At 43.2% G+C, this 23,012-nt stretch overlaps 1 protein-coding gene across 1 annotated transcript in view; it reads right to left on the bottom strand.

Moving 5' to 3' along the window:
• The window catches only part of LOC122790878 (receptor-interacting serine/threonine-protein kinase 2-like), a 528,574-nt gene that overhangs the window by 231,590 nt on the left and 273,972 nt on the right, over positions 1 to 23,012 (bottom strand). Inside the window, exon 5 of the mRNA XM_044058543.1 lies at positions 6,951 to 7,000. Within this exon, the coding sequence (XP_043914478.1) occupies positions 6,951 to 7,000 (50 nt within the window). The remainder of the gene's footprint in view (positions 1 to 6,950; positions 7,001 to 23,012) is intronic.

Here is a 23,012-nt window from a genome sequence, read left to right as displayed (position 1 = left end):
GGATGCTACAGCCTGTAGACTGGGTGGAGCGTCTGATATTCCTTTTATTGGTCTGGGGTAAGAGTGAAAAAGGATGGAATATCCTCTGGATATAATGTTTTGTACTCATCAGTCTTCTGAGATATTTAGCCAAGTGCCTAGGTACAAAGACAAATGTCCCTCAACTGCCTCCAGAGCAGGACAGTCGGGCCTCCTTTCAGGAGCACTGATAGGGTTCCCAAGGAACTGATCCCTGTCACCCTGGTTCTGCGGACCCCCTCTGCCATGTGGGCATCGTCTTCCACCATTGCCTCCCCCTCTGCCCCGGAGGAGGCTTCACCTTGTGAGTTTGGAAAGGCTCCCTGGGTGTTACGGAACCACATTTTCCCACCCTATTGACCTTTTGGATAAGGTTTAGTAGGGGTAGAAAAACGGACTCCAGCAGCAGATAGTCTTACCATCTTGCTCACATCTGGTCAGGGTCTCTTTGACTTTTGGTCCAAATAAGGAGGAACCATTGAAAGGGGCATTCACAAATGACGACTTAAAAGGTTCCGCAAAGAAACATAAGCGCATCCAGGAATGTCTCCACAGAGCAATTCCTGTACCCGCAGCACTACTCGTTCCACCAGCAGCGTACGACATGAGGCACATGGACGATTTTACAATGGAATTGAGGGTAGCAAGCTGACACGTCACCGAGTCGGCTACTGCACCCTGGAGAGCATCTCCAAGCTCCTTGAGGAGATCTCTTTGTAGACGTGTGAAGTGGGTCAGGTAGTTCAAATGACCGAAGTGCAAAGGTCGTAGAACTGAACATGCGCTTCCCGAATCTGTCCATCTTAAACTGGATCCTGGTATCTGACCCCACTCTTGCACAGCAATCTGGTTGTCTTCCAGATACCCTAAATGACCATCATCCAACCTACCTAATTAGGAACAGATCCGAAACGATCAACCAACCTACCCTCAGAGTAGTTAGAAACAAAAAAAACTTTATAGCTACTGATCTCATCAATACTCTAAAAAGCTGTAACTGGACCCCCCCCCCTAAAACATCTACCTCTAGACAATGCCGTCGAGTACTTTAACACAACCTTCATAAAAATCTTAAACCATCATGCACCCCCTAGAACCATTAAAATAAAAACTAACTATGCCCCATGCCTAAGAAAAGATACTAAAACTATAATGAAAGAAAGGGACAAGGCCTGGATTCAATATCAGACAAACAAAACCACTACTTTGAGACAAAACTATGTAGAACTCCGTAACAAAGCCAGAAAACAAATAAAACTAGACAAATCTAGCTACTTTACAAGCATGCAAGAAAAATATGCTCACAACCCACAAAAATTCTGGGCCTCAATAAATGGCATACTGCATCCAGGAAGGTCCACAACTCCAACCCCTGTGCTTCCAAATAACCATGAAAACAATCCTACGAAATTTAAAAAATTCTTTACTGAAACGGTCCAAACCCTTGCCAATGCCTAAAATAGTACTAGTAGCCCCACACCAATAACTACTCCAATATATAAAACAATAGCCCCAGTTTTCACCTCTACTCTGTATCCACCAAATCAATATCTAAACTCCTTGTAAACTTAAACCAACCACTCTAGCAGCTGATAAGCTGCCAGCAAACTTACTTTGGATCTCACTGAAGCTATAGCCTATCCTGTCTCTATTCTCATAAACAGATCTCTCTCAGAATGCAAAGTCCCCACCTCATGGAAAACATCATATATAATTCCACTGCACACAGGAGGCAACTCCTTAGAGCTCACCAACTATCACCTAACAGCAATCCTATCACCTTTATCCAAAATATTAGAAATAGTTGTTCATACTCGACTAATACAGTACCTCCAGAATAACAACCTACTCTCCATATCCCAGCATGGCTTTAGACCCTCCCATAGCACCATGACAGCACTACTATCATTCACCAACATAGTTAACCACCACAGAAACAAGGGTCTATTTGTTTCTTCCATATTCTTAGACCTATCACAAGCCTTTGACATGGTAAACCACAGTCTGCTTCTTGATACCCTATCCACCCTAAATATAAGTCCCTCCTCTATCTCATGGTTCAACAGCTACTTATCTGTCTGTCAGTAAGCAGTCCAATGGCAGGACCAATTGTCCCCCCTGTTAGTCCCTCAAGGATCCATCCTTGGCCCATTGCTGTTCTCTCTATTTACAAATCAGATCTCTTCATCCTCTCCCACTGCCTCAATAGTACAATATGCAGATGACACTACTCTCATATGTGCTGCCCCTACCCTTAGTGAACTGCAACCCTTACCCAAAATAACTTCACCCTAGCCGAAACTTGGTTCACTAACATCAAACTTCTTCTTAATTCCAAAAAAAACACAAACTAATTCTTTTCAGCCCTGGCAGAGCTCCTCCCCTAAATAATAATTTCACCATTAGCTCCAAAGAAAACATTCAAATCAGTCCAACCGCACACACTAAACTGCTAGGCGTATAAATAGACAATAACCTGAGGTTTGACTTCACATAGCACAAACCATTAAGAAATCTAATAAAAACTTGGTCTCCTCTACAGAAACAAACAGTTTATGACAAAACGCACAAAATTAACCATCGCAAGGACTCATCTTCTATCCACCCTCATCTACGCCTCTCCCATCTTGACCAATCTCCGCCAAACTGATGTAAATAAAATGAAATCTTACTACAACAAAATTGCCAAGTTTGCTACTGAAGCCTCATATAGGTCCCACCACTGTCTATCCCTTAAGCAACTCAACTGGCTTGAGTTGCCTCATATACTTCTGCTCAATCAACTCTCTATAGCGCACAAACTCTCTACTTTCCTGAGATAACTCCAGAACTTCAGCACCCAATTCAGTCCCATATTCCCTCTAGAGCCTTAAGATCTAGTAACCAGAACCTCATAACTGTCATCAAACATAAAAACAAAGCTAGTACATCCCTCTTTGCCAACACCATTGCCAAAACCTGGAACACACTACCAAGCCAAATAACTTCTACCACTTCCTTTAGTCAATTCAAAAAACTCCTGAAAACCCACTAAGTAACTGGCTATACTCATGCCACTCACCAGGCTAATCCCTACCAAGAGAATTTGTCAGGGTACAGCTATGTATAAACAGTTTCTCCCCTGAAAGCTTCCAAAACCTTATACATTTAGCTTACAAAACTTATAACTGCAAAAGAAAAAAAAATGTACCTCTGATGTCTACTGTAAGAAATGTTAATCACTAGCATGATGTCCTGTTGTGTGTATATATGCTATATGTATGTTTGTTAATCAACAGCATGTTGTCCTGATATATGCCATATGTATGTATGTTCTACTTCTTTTTACTCTTATGTAATGTACTGTAATGTGGAGCTTTTCTCCCCGGGCCTCCACTGAAAATGGACCTGTCTCCAGTCGGACTTTCCGGGTAAACAAATGTAAAATAAAATAAAATAAAAAATAAATAAATAAATAAATTATCCTAGACTCTCTATTAGAAGGATGGACAGACATAGAAGTGTCGACATCTCCTTTTTATTGGCTGCTGCCACCACCATGGCATCAACAGGCATGGGTTTAGATAAAAAGGCCTTGTCATGGGGTGCTGATATGTACATGTTTGGCCTTCTAGGAATAGGCTCCACTGAATCTGGTGACTCCCACACCGTTCGAGATAAAAGATACATTAACTCATCAAAGGGCGGAGACACCCAAGAGGTGGAGGGTTGGGACTCAAAAGCCTTCAGGAGCACAGATTCATCCTCGGTAGGGTTTTGGGGCTGCCAGTCCCCCTTCTGCTTAAGCATCTCAAAGATATCCCCGAAGGAAATATCCTCGGGGGGGGGGGGGCCCTTCTGATTCCTCCAAATCAGTGTCCGACGTGATGGATTCCTGAGGGGAATCTAGATGTCTCCTCTTACATAACCTCTTCCAAGGAACTTCCTCAGTGGGAATCTCTGGGGAGGTCTTGGAATAGCAGGGTTCCCCCAAGACGGCATCCTGAGGTTCTGGGTCCCTAAGCTTACAGTGAACCTGTGGTAACAGAGAAGAAGCAGGCGCCTTTCGGGAGGAGGTGGCCATATCAGAGGTTGTGGAAGTCCGGGGGGACAAAGCCCTCCTCATGGCATTGAAGGCCCCACGGCTCTGATGCGAGGAAGCACCCAGGTCCGAAGACACCGAAGACTCCTCCCACACCAGGACCGCTGGCTCCAAGCCTGAGGTAGGAGCTGAACTCATCCGTGCTGCAGCCCCAAGAGGAAGAGTCAGAACCAATGTATCGGTTCGACCCTCCCCCCCAGAACCGACAGGTGAGTGTCGGCGCTCAGATTCCACCGTTGGAGCAGAGGATATCAGGGTGGTTGGTACCAACAGGTCAGAAGTGAGTGTCGGCACCGACGGTTCCACCAACAACTGAGTGGCCCCCTCTAGTTCCGAAGTCTCGATTCGAGTCGGAGGAGGAACAACAACAGTAACAGGAGCAGACTTTGTCGGTTCTGAAGCAGCTGGAGCCGAAACCGACAGAATTTTAGCAAGCGCCGGATCCTGTAAAAGTCTCTGCACCACTCAGTCCACGTCTGAATCCGAAAGTCTGGAAGCCCAAGAGGGGACCACTGACGGAGCTGGTGACCCATGGAATTGGGGACCTCAATGTAGGAGATACCGGTTCCAAGACTGGGACCGGCTCCTACCAGCAACCTGAACGGTCGGCTACGATGACACTGGAGCCGAGACCATAGTCCTTTTCATAGTTTTCGACACCGAAGAGCCCTTCGAAGCCGGACCAGATGAAGAGGCTGGAGAAGAGGGTTTTGGCTGACCGGGAGTCGAATCCAGGTCGGACTGAAAAGCCGACTTGATTGACCCCCGCTCCACTAACTTGCACTTCCTCTCAGCTAGCACTCTGGAACTAAAGCCATGACAAATAGCACAGACCTCTTGTAAATGTACCTCACCCAAACTGTACACGCATGTAGAGTGCCCATCTATAATGGACATCGTCTGGTTACATTTTGGGCACCTCTTAAAACCAGACTTAGCCTTTTATAACATGTTAAAGAAGTAAGCACACAATAACCAAAAATAAGCCTAACCAGCTAAAGTATATGAAGGCAGCTAACTTTAAGCTGTAATAGAAGCCCTACAGGCTAAGGAAAACAAAAGGGCCAAAAATGGCCAAAGCCTAACCGGCTAACAACAAAAAATTGCACCAAAAACTGCAAAGCCTAACTTGGCTTGGGATAGAGCAACCAGTATAACAGGGCCAAGCCCAACAAGACAGAAAGAAAATAAGCTATCTGCTGACTATGAAAATCCAAAAAAAACAGATTAACAGAAACAGTACAATATAGTAATCTAACTAACAAAGCAATTAAACTTTTTGAAAATTTTCTCTGAATAAAAATCACAAAACTTCTCTCTCCAATGGCCAAGAGTTGTAGAGAACACCTGATCAGTTGCAGCGGCAAACTAGATCTGGGGAATGTAGTGGTGCATTGTGGGATAGGGCTTTCACCTCGAGCTGTTTTGAGACCTTGAGCTTTGCTATTTGGCCGAATCGGAGCCGATGGTCGGCTCTGAACCCATCAGTAAGAATGAAGGCGAGATTAAACAACTTCACATCATATCTTTTACTTCTGGTATTCAAATTTGGTCCATTTTAAGGCAGTGAGAGGTTCAAAATATTTGCACCTAACTTCTGAGTGCTGGTGTTTTGTATCTCAGTATCACAAGGAGATCCTCGGATAGGATGGATGGAACTGGTAGATGTTTTTGGCATCACTGTTGTGGGGGGGGGGTGTGATTGCACTATACTGTAAGCACAGTAGAAGCAGAGGGCATCAATGTGTTCTGTTTGGGACCACAAGTTGACAGCTTGTCTCTCAAGTGCCTTGTATAACTGATGATGTTGCCCAGCCATATCATAATGTGCATCACTAAAGCTGTGCATAGCAACTGTGGTCTGTTTATCAGATTTGGATTTATCAGTACGTTCTTTTGCACACCTAATACGTTTTCTTTAGAGCTCTGAGAATAATGGCCAGCAGGGTTCTTATACCAGGCATGTTCATTTGCACAGATACTCTGTTCATTGGTTCATACAAGTCCACAAACATGCTTTCCAACATGGTCCATATTTCACTATAGTTTGTAAAATGCATAGAGCTCTAGTATGTGATTTTTTTCAGAGTACCAGTCCTATTCATTATATTTACATATCTCTTCCACATTCATTAAATTGCTAGGTTCTTCTTTCTTAAATCAGAAAAACTAGTTTGCAGGCTTAAATGAAAGTATGAAGAAGAATGACTTCAACATGGAGTTCAATTTACACAGTCTCGCTACGATCCTGTCTTTTCCTATTTTTATTCCTTACACAGATGACAGGAGTTTCTCTCTTACTCTTAACTTCTGTCTACAATGGAACAGCCTCAAATGAAAAGCCCATTCAAATGAGTGACCTTAATGGCTTTATAACTGGTTGCATGATACAGTTCAGAATTCTGCAATACTTCCCAGAGTATATAGGCAAGCTTTCATTATTTTGGGGTACCACTTCCCAAATACAGCCCCTCTTTGTTTGCTGTCCTAAAGGCTCTTGTGCTTTTCCAAAAACTCAGCTTAACAGTTGATTAACCCCATATTCACTCAAATTGCCACAATCACATACCTAAAGATACAAGGCATTTGGCCTGCAGTCTAGTATATAAAATAACTGCAAGCGTGCAGTTATTATAATATTATGCATACTAGTTGTACTGTACTTTTTGTTTACAAAATTTCCATTACATGTACATTTTTCAGTAGTCTCAACAATTTAGAATATGCTGAAGGCCATGTTTAATCATTACAGTTTTTCCAAGAGGTTTACAAGTAGTTGAAACCCTTTCAACAGAAACATTTTTGTGTAACAATCTCCCCAATTTCACCCCATTTGCAACAATGTACTTACTACTGTAAGGCTCCTCTCCAGTTAGCACTGACCACATCAAGATACCATAGCTGCAAAGAACCAAACACAATTATAAGGCGTTTCAAATAAGCACTACGAACAAACTCAAAAGAAAATGACATGACATTTTTGTATAAAAATATGCCTTAAAACTTTTACTCATTTTCTTCCGCAGAGAGTATTTCCCTCCCTAGACAATCATCCATTTGCTTTCACGCCATACTAAAAAATATGACTTAGCAGTTTCTCCCACTTGATGTAATTTTTATCCTAGTCAGCTTCCAGTGCACAATATGTTGGGGTTAAGACTGATACTTTCTTTAGAATTTGTCTCCTTTGCTGTTTCATCACTTCACCTATCACATCTGAAAGTCTTTGAGAGGTCAAACAAATACACCATGGTATGTGTATCTCTTCTTATGTTATACTCACCGAGGTCTTAAAAGGCATTCCTTCTCGAAATTTGCAAATCTTTGACTCTGTGCTGTCAAATACAGCTACATTCTTTCTCTTCCTTCAGGCCTTTAAACTAATATTCAGTCTCATGTAGTCTGAAGGTGAATAGACCTGCTAACTACAGAAGGTAGCTTCACTGAGTAGCTCATGTTTGCAAGCCAGGTTATACAGTACTCTGGCTGACTCAAAGAAGACTACAGGACCAGAAACTTATAAAATACCACCTTTTTAAAAATACTGTTATCTCAGTTATTTCTTCACCCTTTTGCAAGAGTGTTTCACAGATGGTGTAATTTTATCTCTCAGCTGTCACTAATTTTAGGGATGCCTCTAATTTTGTATCAAAATTTTGATCCATCCCCACTAAATCTTGATGGTATTTTGAGAAGTTTTTAGTTAACAATAACAGTATTTCAGAGGTGTTCCTAGTGTGTGTCCTTTTTTCCTAAGTATACTTTGCTTTGTCCATAAATCTGGAGATAAAATTTGAGAGCTATAAGTGCGTCAGATGTTGGAAACAAATATGTAAGAGTCACTGCAAAAGTCACCGATATTTTTACTAAGGATTCTGAAACCTGACAGCATTTCTTGCTACTTCCAATCAAAGTTAATGGAACAGTGATCTGACCACCAAGAGTAGAGCACTGTAATCTCATCAGCTATGCCCTTACACTTCATTATGGGCAAGAAGGGTCTACGACATTTCGTTGAATGGCTATTAAGCGAATAGCCATTTATCGCACACCTATTTATTGAATTTGCTCTTTATCGAATAGCAAATTTTAACTAGGGCAAACCAGGGGTTGGCCACCATCTGAAATTTGCCCTTTTCCCCACTGCAGTGCAATCTCGGAGTTGGTATATTTAGTTGGGGGGGGGGGGGTTGGGGGCATAGCCCCCATCTTGGTAGGTTTAAACTTTTTTTTTTTTTTTGCAGTCGTTTGGCTGGCCAATTGCTTGTTTGTCCTGCTTAAAATTTGCAATTTGATGGAGAGGCTTTGATTAGTAGGTGTTCGATGAATGGCTATTCGCTGAATAGTCATTCAATGAAATGTCATAGACCCTGGCAAGAAGTAGCTTTCCAAGTAAACAAAATCACATTAGCTTGCTTAGCTCCATAAGGGTATTCAGGGTTATAAATTAGTAATAAGTGGTTGTTGTGCTGACGATAGGTTTAGATTATTTAGATCTTCATAGCAAGATAAAAATATATAATTTTTTTTATTTTTTGATCATACCAATCTTTTAACACTCATTCCTTTAACACATATAGTGTTTACCTGCAACAAACTGATTAGAGGACAGTGCCAGGAAATTAAATGCATTTCTCTTTTTTGTCTGGCCTCCTTTTTTAAATATAATAGGCAGGGTGTTACATTAGTGCTGCGTTACGTTACTTAGAAAATTCACTTTAATAAACATGTCTATTAAAGGAAAATTACATGCAAAATGAAACATACCTTATTTTTTGAATTTATTGTGTTTCAAAAGAGGTTGGGTAGGGACTGACTCAGTAATGTAATTTTGTTCTCCAGTCAATTCATCTTTTGCTCACAATGCAGTTTATATCACGGTAATATTACACAGCCTAAATTTAGTAAGAAGCGGCTTGTTTTTCTTTCACTTATAATGATTTTGCTGTGATTCACAGGCTTTTCTCTCTCTGGAAACAATGCCGCTGTTTCTTTTTTTCACTTAATTACTTCGACTTGTTCTAAATGAAGGCTATTAGGATTTTGTTAATTATTTGAAGTTGTATTTCCAAGACAATTCCCACATCCTCTCAGCACTCTTCCTTTGATGTAAAGTTTCTAAGTATGCCTACCAGCTCTTCTTGTTCATCTATAATTGAGAGCTGTCACTTCAAAGAGCTGGTAAAGTAGACCAATACTGCTTGTAGTTATTTCATCTATAATTCAATAATTCTCTACAGACAGATGAATCAAAGCAACATTTCAAAATCAATGTAATGACAATCAAAAAATGAGACTACTTATCACTCTGTTCATAAAGAGCTGTAGTAAAACTCAGCCACGTTTATCACATAAAGATTTCCACATGAACTAATACTTTTGAATGAGTTTCACTTTTGTTGTTACATGTTCTTTTTAGAACTGTATTGATATCAGCAAGATACAAATGTAAAGATATAGAATTGTAAGCTGAAACTAATCGTGTAAAACCTCCAAAAAGTATGTTATCTACCTTGTGTTGTGCAAGCTGAAACACACCCGTTTCTAAAATTAAATTAAATCTAAGTAGGCAAAATTGTGTGACCAACATGATCTACTGTAGGGAAATTGGATGAGAAGAAACTGAAAGGTACTGATGGGTACTGTGCACTAAATTATATACATCACTGAATAAAGTTAAGTCCCTTAGAGAGTGGAGGTCTCTTAACTTCATGGGGAGTTAGACAGTAAAGAAAAAAGAAGTTATGTACCTACCATAACGTTCCATGTTAGTTGTCTTCTTCTCGCCTTCTTTCTTGCTGGTTGGGACAGCGTCCCTAGCACCTAAAAACCTGGGTGGCTCATCGGAACAAACTCTTCAGATCCGTGGAACCAAAATCTGCTCTGCTCCTGGAGACCACATCCACTTTATAATGTGAAATGAAAGTATGTGGGTTGGCCCACGCAGCAGCTGCACAAATAGATTCCATGGGCAACATAGCCTGAAAGACCACAGAAGTGGCTAAAGCTCTGGTGGAATGACCTTTTGGTTTAACAGGCAATTCTTTATTCCTCAGTTGATAGATAAATGTGATAATCGTAGTCAACCACCTAGATAAGGTTACTTTTGAGACTGGAAGACCTTCTTTACCCTGAGCATAAGAGAGAAAAAGTTGGTCCAACTTCCTGATGTCCTTAGTTCTGTGCAAATAAAAGCGTAGTTGCCTATGAATATCTAATTGATGCAATTTATATTCCGCCCTGTTGGAGTGGTTGGGAAAAAACACAGGAAGGTCTATGGACTGATTCAAGTTATTTTCTGAAGAAGCCTTAGGAAGGAATGGTTAGTCCTGAGAGTAACCCTGTCATTGTGGAACACTAGGTACGGAGGACGGGTACAAAGAGCCTGAAGTTCCGAAACTCTTCTGGCTGAAGTAATAGCTACCAGAAAGAGGGTTTCCAAGATAAAAAAAACTTCAAGGAACAGGATGCTGCAGGTTTGAAGGGGGGCAAAATTAGAGAAGTTAAAATCAAATTTACATCCCACGGAGGGGAAGTATCTCTCACTGGGGGCCTGAGCAAGGTGGTCCCTTTGAGAAAGGCTTTACATAGCTTAAGAGACATGAAAATTTGAGATTGCAGCTAACAGAACTCTAACTGTAGCGGAAGTGGAACCAACATGAAAGAGTTCCGCAAGAAATTCCAAAATATGGTGTACAGGGGCTGAAAAAGGGTCTATACTCTTGGCCTCTGCCCAGGAAGAAAAACGTTTCCACTTACTAGCGTAAGTTTTTCTAGTCGGAGACTTGTGCGATAAGATAATTTCACGCACAGAGGGGGAGATATCAGGAAGCCTGGCTAATGTCGGAAGTGGAACAACCAAGCAGTGAGCTGGATAGATTGCAGGGATTGATGCAGCCCGCCCGATTGATGTATCAAGAGGTCCGGAACTAGGTCCAGAGTCCACGGCTGCTCGAAAAGATGATGATGCAGGAATGGGAACCATATCGGTCGAGGCCAGTACAGAGCAATAAGGATCATTTTGCAACCCAATGCGGTAGCTTTCTGTATTAGCTTGGGAATTAAGGGAAATGGAGGGAATGCATTGTCGAGGCCAGTACGGAGCAATAAGGATCATTTTGCAACCCAATGCAGTAGCTTTCTGTATTAGCTTGGGAATTAAGGGAAACGGAGTGAATGCATAAAGAAGTCCCTGAGGCCAATCGTGGACTAGAGCGTCTCTGGGGGAATGTCCGGGAAGTGGAAGGAGAGAGAAGAAATTGCTGCACTTGCTGTTGAAGGGAGTTGCAAAAAGGTCGCAGCAAGGTTGACCCCATTTGCGGAAGATTTGATCCGCAACTACCTGATTCAGAGACCACTCGTGAGGCATGAGAATTGCTCTACTGAGCCTGTCAGCTATGACGTTGGACCTCCCAGGGATGTGCATTGCGATCAGAAACCATTGGGAAGAGATCACCCATTGCTTGAGTCTGAGTGCCTCTCGACATAGGGGGGTAGGACTTGGTTCTGCCCTGCTTGTTGATGTACCATACTACTGACATATTGTCCGTTTGAATTGCAATGGTCCTGGTAGGAAGAGAATCTTGAAGAGCTTGCAACGCTAGAAGCACAGCCCTCATCTCCAAGACATTTATATGCAGATGGTACTCGTGAGGTTGCCAGATGCCTTGGACTGTCCTGCCCTGATAATGCCCCCCCACCTGATCAGGGAGGCATCCATGGTTACCGTAGCAACTGGAGGTGATGGGACAAAGGGTCTGCCTTGAGGCACTGATGTGGAGACCATCCACCATGCAAGGTGCTTTTTGCATGCTTCTGTGATCATAATCATGTGAGACATAGGAAGCTGCTGGAAGGACCACTGGGTGAAGAGAAGCCACTGGAGAATCCTCATGTGAAAATGAGCTAGAGGAACGAGCACGACTGCTGCTGCCATGAGACCTAGAGATTGGATGACTAACCTGGCTTGAATTCTTCTGCATGCTAATAAGACCTGCACATGTTGGTGAATCACTTGTATTCTGTCTGGTGGAAGGCTCGCCAACATGTCTTTTGTATTTAAATTTGCGCCTATAAAGGTGATAGACTGACAGGGCAACAATGCAGATTTTTCTAAATTTATTGTGATACCTAGCCTGGAGCAAGTCTGGATAGTGTAGTCTCTGGCTAGCAGAAGTTGATGCCTGGTGGAAGCAGTGAGGAGCCAGTCGTCTAGATATGGAAACACCTGGAATCCTAACCATCTGAGATGAGCAGTAACTACTGCCATAAATTTGGTGAACACCCTGGGGGCTGTGGTGAGACCAAAGGGCAGAGCTCTGAATTGATAATGACTGGCTTCCAGCCGGAAGCGGAGGAATCTTCTGGAGCGCTTGTCCATTTTGATGTGGTAATACGCATCCTGAAGATCTATAGAGCACATCCAATTGTCCTGACCCAGAAAGGGTACAATGGAATGTAGCATGACATCCGAAACTTGGTTCTTCGAACAGACTTGTTTAGTCTGCTGAGATCCAGAATGGGTCTCCAGTCCCCTTGTCTTTTTTGGTACCAAAAAGAACCTTGAGTAAGTTCCGGATCCTAGCTGGTCTGCAGGGACTTCCTGGATGACTCTCTTTCTTAGCAGTTTTGAAATTTCTTGGACTGCTTGATCCCTTAGACTGGGTGGAACATCTGGAAGGGACTTGTTTGACAGTAAGGGAGGGCGCAGTAAAGGAATTTTGTAGCCTCCGGATATAACTGACTGTACTCACTTGTCTCGAGTTATCTCTTGCCAGGCTTTTGGGTACAGTGATAATCTTCCCCCGACTGCCTCCAGAGGTGGGCAGCTGGGCAACCCTTCAGGGATGCTGAAAGGGCTTGTCAGAGAAGGATTCTCTGCTGCCCTGGTTTTGTGGACCCCCTCTGCCACGGGGGTGGCGTCTGTTATTGTTCCATGTTCTGCCCCTGGACAGGAACTCACCACATGTGTCTGGCAAGGCTCCCAGGGATTTCCGGAACCACATCTTTCCACTCCTATGACCTTTGGGATAGGGTTTGGAAGGAGTGGAAAAACGGACTCCCACAGCAGAGAGAGTTTTGCCTTCCTGCTCACACCTGGTAAGGGTACCCATCACCTGTGATCCAAAAAGAGCGGAACCATCAAAGGGGGTATTGGTGAAAGACGCTCTGAAAGGTTCCGCAAAGTTAGATAGCCGCATCCAAGCATGTCTCCACAGGGCAACACCTGTGCCTGCGGCTCTACTTGCACCATCGGCTGCATAAGATATGAGCCTCATGGAGGAGTTCACCACTGAATTTAGAGTCGCCAGCTGGGAAGCCATCTTAGCCTGAGCCCCCTCAGCTGATGGATCTTGGAGGGTATCTCCAAGCTCTTTAAGGAGATCCCTCTGAGGATGAGTGAAGTGGCAGAAGTAATTCAGGGACCTCATGAAGAAGGTCACTGAAGCGAACATCCACTTCCCGTATCTGTCCATCGTCCTAGACTCCTTATTAGGAGGATGAACAGATGAAGTTTCAGCCAACTCCTTTTTCGTGGCCGCTGCTACCACCATTGCATCAACGGGTACACCCTTCATCAAGAATTGTTCGTCCTCTGGAGCTGTTATGAATTTAGCAGGTCTCCTAGGGGTTGGTTCCATGGAATCTGGAGCCAACCACGCCCTTCAAGCCACGATAGACATCAGTGGGTCAAAGGGCGGAGACACCCAGGAGGTGGAAGTTCGGGAGCCAAACGCATCCAGGAATACCGACTCGTCCTCAGAAGGGGCTAGGGTATTCCAGTTCCCCCTCTGCCTAAGCATCTCAAGGATATCTGAAAAAGAGACATCTTCAGAGGGGGATCTAGGGGACCCTTCCGAATCCTCCAAGTCGGTATCTGAGGTGACAGACTCAGGGGAGTCAATATGCTTCCTCTTGCATTTTCTCTTGCAAGGTGGCTCCTCTGAATGATCAAGGGAGGCCTCGGAAGAGGACGATAAACCCAAGGGGGTGTCCTGGAGCGCTGGATCCCCACGCATGGGGTCTGGAAGAGGGGCAGAGGCTGACGCAGGCACCACAGGGGGAGGAGCCGATGGGGTCGATCGTGGGGCTGACTCCGGGGCCAGCACACTCCTCATCACCTTGAAGGCATCCCTGCCCAGATGCAGAGAGAGCTCCGGTTCTGAAGAAATCGGAATCCCTCCCCTCACCGAGAGGGATGGCTCCGAGGCTGATGTGGGAGCAGAGCTCACCTGAGCCGAAGCCCCAAGGGGGAGAATGGGGTCTGACAAGGGTCCGATGCCACTCGCCCCCTCGGAGCCCAGATCCCTCCAGGGACGGTACCATGGAAGGGATCGGAGCTGAAGACGGAACCGAAGGACAAGGTATCGGAGCCGACGGTTCCACGACTTGAACCCCAACGAACTCCGGCTCCGAGCTCAAAGGAGTCAGAGGAGGAATATCTGTAGATGTGGGCTGGACAACATTTTTGCTAGGGCCTGCGATTTTAACAGTCTACTGTTCCTTCCACGACATGGTCTGAAAGTCTCGAGGACCGAGAACAGTGGGATGAGTGGTGACTACTCTCCGTTTGGAGCAAAGGTGATCTCGGAGCCGAAAGTATCGACTCCAGAGAAGGAGACCTAGATCTTTTTCGACTCCCAGATGGCTCCGAGGAACGTGTCGGGGCCGACTGGGAGGGAGAAACCTCGGCTCCAGCCGGAACCGAGATAGATGGTACCGTTTCACCCAGCGACGGCTCTGAACTGGGAGCCGAAGGTTTAGGTGTCCTAGAAGATTTCACTGGCTAAGCCTTAGCCGGTGAATCTTGGGGCTTAAGTAAACCCCTCAGGATCAACTTATTTTTGTGCTCCTGCAAGACTCTTGGACTAAATGCGTGGCAAATCAAGCAAGAGTCCTGCAGGTGCACGGCGCCCAGACAAACACAAGAAGTGTGCCCATCTGTCAGAGACATCTTCTGATAGCATGAGTCACACTTCTTAAATCCGGACGGCTTGGGATCCTTGGACATCCTGAAAAGAAACCAAGAAAAAAACCCAGACACAGAAGTTAAGGTTAAAATACCACAAACACAATAACTACTACTACCAGAAGTATAACTAAACTAGCTAATAGATACTATAAACAAAAACTATTAATTATTATTTTTTTTTTTTTTTAAGAGAGAAAGACAGAAAAGGTTATCCTCTAACTTAAACAGAAACCTTTTGAGGTAGGAAAGGGCTAGAAAAAGGGAGAGGGGAAACTCTATAATTAAAACGAGTTTCTGAAATAGAGAAGGGATTCAGATAGAAAACACTAAAATACAATAGTTATAACTAAAAAGGGAATTCTACACTAAACTAACAGTTTTTATGACAGAAAAAAACTAGTAATAATAAATTTTATACGACCTGAGCCAGCTGAACAACCTCGCAGCAGAAGCGGCAAACGAGATCTGGGTATCTAGTGCCAGGCATCATGGGATAGGGGGTGGCCTCGAGCAGTAAGCAGCTCTCGAGCTTTTGAAGATGGCCGAGTCGGAGCCGAGGATCGGCTCCGAACCCAACCAGCAAGAATGAAGGCGAGATAGACAACTTAACATCAACACTTGTAACTTAAATAAAAAAGATGTGCTGTGAAATAAAATGACTTATCTTACAAACATAAAGGCAATGCGAGTCCCAGTATGTGCTTTATGTATTTCAAACAGGTTCAAACCTGACGACACTTACTCTGGAATTACAGGTTTGGGGTGGACGAGGCTTCAATAATGATCCTGCACCTGTCACAGTAGTGAATGGTAACCAAGTGAGGAATGGAAGAAGAGGGGCACAGCAAAACTGAGATCTAACTAATGAGGAGGAGGAATTAGACGAGGGGCATGATTTTCCACAGTTGAGGTGCTCAGAACGAATCAGGAATTGGCAGAACAACCACCAGCCCAATTACAACAATGGATGGAAATTCAACAAAACCAATCAACGGACAATTTATTAGGTGAATGCTCCATCCTACCCAGAAGTCACAAGTTGGAGGAGATGAGTCTGGACAGAGTCACCCGGTTGGTTGAGGAAGAAAACAATGACACTATAACTACTATGAACAGGGGCGATTATTGTACAAAACACTGAAGGGGATTTTAAAGTAAACTACATGGACACAGAACTTGGCCCCGAGATTGTTGACTTTTTCTCAAGAGGTATGAACTATGTTCCGTCATGCCCGGCAAGTCTGATTAATGTATTGTTGGACTTAAAGTTGTATGTTCGCACACTGAATTTCAACATTTTATTTAATGAAATACAAACTAGTATGGATAGTCTCAGACCCTCTAGTTTGTATAATCCCCCACTGTGTCCATTGTTAGGACTGTTCGAAAAGGTTTGTGAACTGGATTTGAGGGCGAAGTTGGGGAAAAATATGGATGGAATAGATGTGAATACACAAAGGGAAAAGGAAGTCATTGCAATCATTAGAAATAACGACTTAAGAGCAATGAAGCCAGATAAGGGAGGGGGTATTGTTATTATGAGGCAAACCGATTACAAGGAATGCATTCTACATATGTTGGAAGGGAATGCGTATGAACAATCGAGTATATCTGAGTTAAACTCTGCTTACTTTAAAATTAATAATTAGTTGAGGGATGTCTTTATTCTGGGTTGTATAACCATGGATGAGTTTAAGTATTTAAATATGATAGCACCCAGGTGCTGACTATGTTTGGGGTCCCAAAAATCCACAAATCAATAGAAAAACCTCCTATGAGACAGTGGACGGGTGGGGATCTAGCATGCACCCAGTTTATGGACACCAAATTAAAACACTTATTGAAGGATGAATAACGCCTGTGCAAAGATTCATGGGATTTTTTTTTTTTTTTTAAGTAAAATGAACAACATCCAATACTCTGACATGGATTTATTAGTAACTATAGATGTACATGATTTACACACGGTTATATCACATTTGATAGGCCTGGAATGGACACAGGAATATTTGGAAAGAAGGGTAGTCAGCCAGATTGTCTTGAATTAGTGGAAATGATCTTGAAAAACAATTTTATCTTCTTCAACGGTGGAATATATAGGTAAAAAGAAGGCATGGCTATGGGATCGCTCGTGAGTTCGTTATTGGCTAACATTGTTATGCTTCAATGGGAATTATTATATATATTCTCTCATACTTATAGGGAAAGTATGAAGCTATACCTACGTTATCTGGACGATATTGTCTTGATATGAAGGGAGGGGGGGAAACAGAATTATTAAAGTTTATGCATTATGTAAATCACAGCACAGGGTTTCTGCAGTTTACACATTCCTATCATCTGGAAAGGATGGTGCATTTGGATGTATTCATAGAGAAAGATAGTGGGCCGGATTCAAGAAACCTCCGTGTAATACTTAATATGTCTTACTCGGAGGCTGCAGTTGAACGGTATGATGTTAGCGTGCCATGCATATTCATGAGGGCATGCTGAATCTTACCCTAGGCTAACACGGTCCATGTAGGAAAGTAGGGGGCGTGTCCAAATGCCGAGTACTGCAAAGGGACACGCCCCCAGAAGAGTCAGAGGCCTGAAAGTAAACACCCACGAGCGAGTCCTTAGAAATGTCAAGGAACACAACACCACACATCCCCACAGACTAAACCCTACTGAAAAAAGTGTAAAACGTAAAAATAGCCGTTTCATTTTTTTTTTTTTATAATTTCAAAAATGTTTGCCCGCATTTGCGCTCGTTTGCGCGGGTCTGCCCTTTGCTCAGCCACAGTTAGCAGACACTGAAAAGCATATAAGATCTAACATATGCAAATTAAGCCAAGTAGCAATAGTGTAGCGGTAGAGACATTGGCCAAAGAGGAGGTAGTCACGATTCGAGCCCCCACAACATCATTCACCATTTTTATTTAAATAAGTATGAAACAATCCCCTGACACACACACACACACACACACATATATATATATATATATATATATATATATATATATATATATATATATATATATATAAAAATATAATTTAAGTAAAATGTAATGAAATGGGCCATGTATTTGTGAAGAAATCAGACAGGATAATTTATAAAAAATGGATTATAATTGCCCATAGCTGAGCAATGCTTTAGCAAGCTGCATATGAGTGCCCGTAGGTGAGCATCGCTTTAACAAGCTGCATATGAGTGCCCGTAGGTGAGCAATGCTTTAACAAGCTGCATATGAGTGCCCGGAGGTGAGCAGTGCTTTAACAAGCTTAATATGAGTGCCCGTAGCTCAGCAGCGCTTCACCCAGCGTAATATGAGTGCTCATAGCTAAATAACGCATTACCCAGCGTAAGCCGTTTGCGCGGAGCTGCGCAGCGCGCCAACCAGCTTACCGGCAGGCAACATTGGGCAAGCTGTATCAAAGCCGCCTTTACACAGACACACCTCCTAGCCTGTCTAGACAGTAGTAAAATAAAAGAAGCAATGCCAACGGTCGAACCCGGGATACTGTGCACCATAGTCAACGTACTGAACCACTAAGCCATGACAGTTGTACTGAGAAATACAGTATTAGCATATATATAGGAATGAATGAAAATAGAACCATGACAAAGCAGGTTTGCTTTAAACTGATAAATATCCAAAATGGCCAATCAGAGATAAGTGTGGGAAAACCGGCATATATAAGCCCCATAGGCGGGAATACACACCATAACTGATTGTGGTACCCATTTGCAGTCAGGATGGCAGGTGCAGGAGAGAGAAATTGCTTTAGAGCACAAAGGTGGGGTGTTGAGGAGTCAAAATATATGGTTTGGCTCATAGTCCATGATCATGAAGCACAACTCCTGCAGGGCCAGGTTCAATGGGGAGCGTACAAGGCAGAGGTGTGGAACCGGTTGGCACATGATCTCACCAGTGCCACAGGCATTCCGAAGACTGCTGAACAGGTCTGTCACCACCATGCAGACCTGAAGTGACGTAAGGAGGACCAACTGAACCGTTGGATCCAGGAGGCCCGCCAAATGCCCAATGACCCACTACTGAGCAAGTATCCGTGTAATTACATATGTAAGAAATGCTATCCTAGCCTATAGTATGGAGAGGTATGTTCCAATATTCCTTCATTTATATTACAGCTGCAGGTGTCCGTTCCGTGAATTGGCAAGCCTAAGCTGATAGGCTGCTGAGGTTGCGCCACCAGGCAGGTTAGTAATTATTTAGCTGATATTGTTATAGAATATAAGTGAGACAGATTGTAAAAGAATTCATTGTTGTAACCCAGTAATAAAGGTGAAATAAGACTAGAATAAAGATTCTGCTAGTATTGTAAGATTAGATAAGTGATGCAGCCTGGAAAAGAGTGTATTGCAATCCAGTAATAAAGATTAAACAAATAGTGTTTCCACCTGTATTGTAATATCAGATAACTGCTTCAGCCTGAAAATGAGTGGTAATCAATCAACAAAGGATAGACAAGTGTCGACTACATCCTTGTAAATTCTGCCATATGAAATAAGTGAGTCAGCTGGAAAGGATTGTTGTAACCCAGTAATAAATGTTAATAAAGCCTAGAATTAAGTACCATTCTGAAATGTAAATATAAAATAAGTGAGAGAGTGTGAGAAAGACAGTTTGAAGCTACCAAGAAAGCTGTAATAAGTCTGGAATAAAGGTATACTGCAGTCACTACATAATATGAACCAAAGAGTGTAATGTTTTAAATAAAGTACAGAACATGGACTGTGTCCGTCCCACAATTTGGATATGTTGCTGTACCCTTGCATTATGGAGATAGTATGGTTGTATGAAATGCTGAACATCCACAGTTGTCTAGACCCATATAAATCAAATGTAGCAGGATGCTGTACCTGAACACAGCCAGATATGAACATATATGAATAAAAATGGAATGTATATTAATGTAGCAGTAACATCCCCATCACCAACATTCCTAAGGTTACATACAGGAAACTGTACTAATACATGTAGGCGATATATATCTGCATCTACTAGGAATGTACAGTGTATGTATAGGTAGTGTAAGTTGTTAATGTAATATTTCTCCACCCTACCCTATTTTCACAAATTATGCCATTCCACACCAAACTGGGTATGTGTATTCACAATTAATTCCCATGGACATTTGTCCTGTTGGTTCATACATATCTGCATGTACGTTGATGCATGTGCCCTGTTCACATATCCAAACCTGATGGCCTATTGCCACCAATCAACCTTGCATGTTGTTGGAATGTGCACTGTTGTTCTAAATATGCATGTGTTATGCTTGCTGCTGAATGTTCAGAATTCATGGGTGTTTGGTTAATGGGAATACTGATGCATGCTGTTACAACTAATTTTGAATGGTATTGTTTGTTACTAACCCAAAATGCCATAAAATACTGCTAAACATAGGACAACAGGGAAGGCGGGTTCCAGCAGACCCACCTCTCCCACCTCAGCTGGCGAGTGCACCTGGCACCAGTGCCCAGGCCGGGGCCACCTTCGGGTGGAAGCGCTGCAGGGGATGGGGCTCGTCCCCCCTCTGCAAGCGTGGCCGGAGAACAGCCTCCACTCACCCTCCATAGGGTCCGGTCTGTGGTGCGTAGTGAGATCAGGCATTCTGTGACTGATCCCCTATGCCAACTCGAGGCGAGAGTGGCACAACTCACGGGTGTGCCTGCCCGTCCTATCCAGCCCCCAGCACAGCCCTGGCCTGGGCTGTGAAGGCACAGTGGTAAATGCCCATGGGTGGGGAGCTCAGTTCCACTGTTGCCATCTGTGGGCTCATGGGCTCGCGATATCCAAACATCTGTCCCCGTCAATTGTATTTACCCCCCACGTGTCATACTCCGCCCCTGTATGCATCTTGTTTGTCTTGTCTGTTAACCTCCCCAACCTACCTCCCCAAATATACCTACTTCCTGTACCTCACATTCCACTCTCACTTGAAAAAAAAAATAAAAAAGGGCACTCTGTTCCCACAAAAAAATTACGCCCCATACATAGCTGCCCAATTCGCACACATGTCCGCTGGACATGTAAACTGATAATTCTAACTGGCAGTACAACATATTTTGTTGTCCTCACCCCTCTCTCAGGGGTGGAAGGTTTCAAATTTCACACCAAATTTCAAACATATGCACAGCTGTTGCTGATAAAGAAATGGGCAGCTATAGACCTTCCCTACACCCATCCTGCACATCCCGAGCTGGTTTCCCTACTGTCTTTCCCTCTTTGTGCCCCCCTTTTCACCACTTTCCTATTTCCCCATTTTCTTTTCTTTAAAAGAAATTAGCGCAGGTGTTAGCAGGAGTAAGCACTTTTAAGCAGTAGTCAGCGGGTGTGCACTTGTGTGCGCTTAGATAAGCGTTGCGCAAACCCGCTTACAACTGCTTAAAGGTGCCTTAGTCACTCTGTATGACAAGGCCTGTAGTCTGCTCATCAGCAAAATAAAATAACCCTATTAGTCTCGAACCCCGGACCTTGGAAACACTAGTCTGCATGAATTACCACTGAGCCACAGCAGATATACAAGAACTTGGTGCTGAAAGAAATATATCATGAAATACAAGGAGTGAATGTAAAGGGAAAAAAGGAAGGCCATTACACAAACTTGTTCTGTGTATCTTTACTGGCAATTCTTGTGGAATTGCATTACATTAGTGTGAGAAGAGAAACAGCCATGCTAGTAGGTAATAATGTTACAGAAGCACCTTACAAACCCCACACAGTATCAGAGCAGGATAAACACCACCATATTTGAATAGGTATGAGGCCAGACCTCCCAACTGTGACTGATTTACAGGGATGTCCCTGATTTGCAAACAACTGTTACCTGTGCCCCACTGACTCCCTGTGAAATGTACTAACAGTAGGCACAAAGGTGGGGAATTCCACGTAATGGTTACTGTCAATAAGTTAAAGTAGACACTACTTGCATGTCAGAAATGGTGTAGTAATACATATGCTCAAAATACCCCACAGTCACAACTGCAGAATATCTGAAATATATCAGGGGTGTATCCCATTGATATGTACCTTTCCCTGAGGCTGGTCAAATATATACCTGAGAGTATCTGAAAACTGCAAGTGTCAGAAACACACAGGCATATCAGCCTGTCTGCTGTTACATACTCTGCAAATAGATGTAGAATTACTTCCACAAGCATGCCCTTATGTAGGAGTACAACACAGAAATATCAAAGGATGTAGCCATCTAACATACTAATGACAGTATAGCAGTTCACAAGCATTGCATGTGCTGGATATTCATAATTGTTAATACAATATACTTAGTTGTCCTCACCCCTTTCTCAGGGGTGGAAGGCTTTAAATGTCACAGCAAATGTCAAACATATGTACGGCTATTGCAGTTAAAGAAATTTGCAGCTATGGACCTTCCCTACACCCAGCCTGCACATCCTTAGCTGGTGTCCCCACTGACTTCCTGCTTACAGCTGTTTAAAAAGTGCCTTATTCACTCTGTATGACAAGGCCCTAGTACTGCTCAGCAGCAAAATAAAATATCCCTCTAAGTGTCAAACCCCAGAGCTTGGGCTCACGAGACTGCATGAAGTGCCACCAAGCCACAGCAAACATATAAGAACTTAGTGCTGAAAGAAATATATCATGCATTACAAGGAGTGAATGTAAATGGAAAATAGGAAAGCCATAGCAACACATTCCAGTAAAGACAAATATCAGGCATTCAAGCAGTGAATGTAAGGGGAAAATAGAAAAGCCATAGCAACGCATTGCAAGAACTACTGTTGTATGCCAGTTAATCCTCAAATTCCACAGGTAACTACATACTCCCATGTAAACAGTGTTGGCATTAGCAGGTGTGAGTTAACATACACACTGAGAAGAGTGAACTGGAAGAAGCAACAGTCAGGTTTCAGTACAACATGCATTTCAGTGGCTACAACACAGTGTTAGA

This window comes from Protopterus annectens, chromosome 16.part0 (genome assembly GCF_019279795.1).
Source record: "Protopterus annectens isolate FY-2018-M chromosome 16.part0, PAN1.0, whole genome shotgun sequence".
In the NCBI taxonomy this organism is placed as follows: Eukaryota; Metazoa; Chordata; order Ceratodontiformes; family Protopteridae; genus Protopterus; species Protopterus annectens.
Note: the sequence above shows the minus strand (reverse complement) of the source record. Positions and strands in the feature narration are given on the sequence as shown.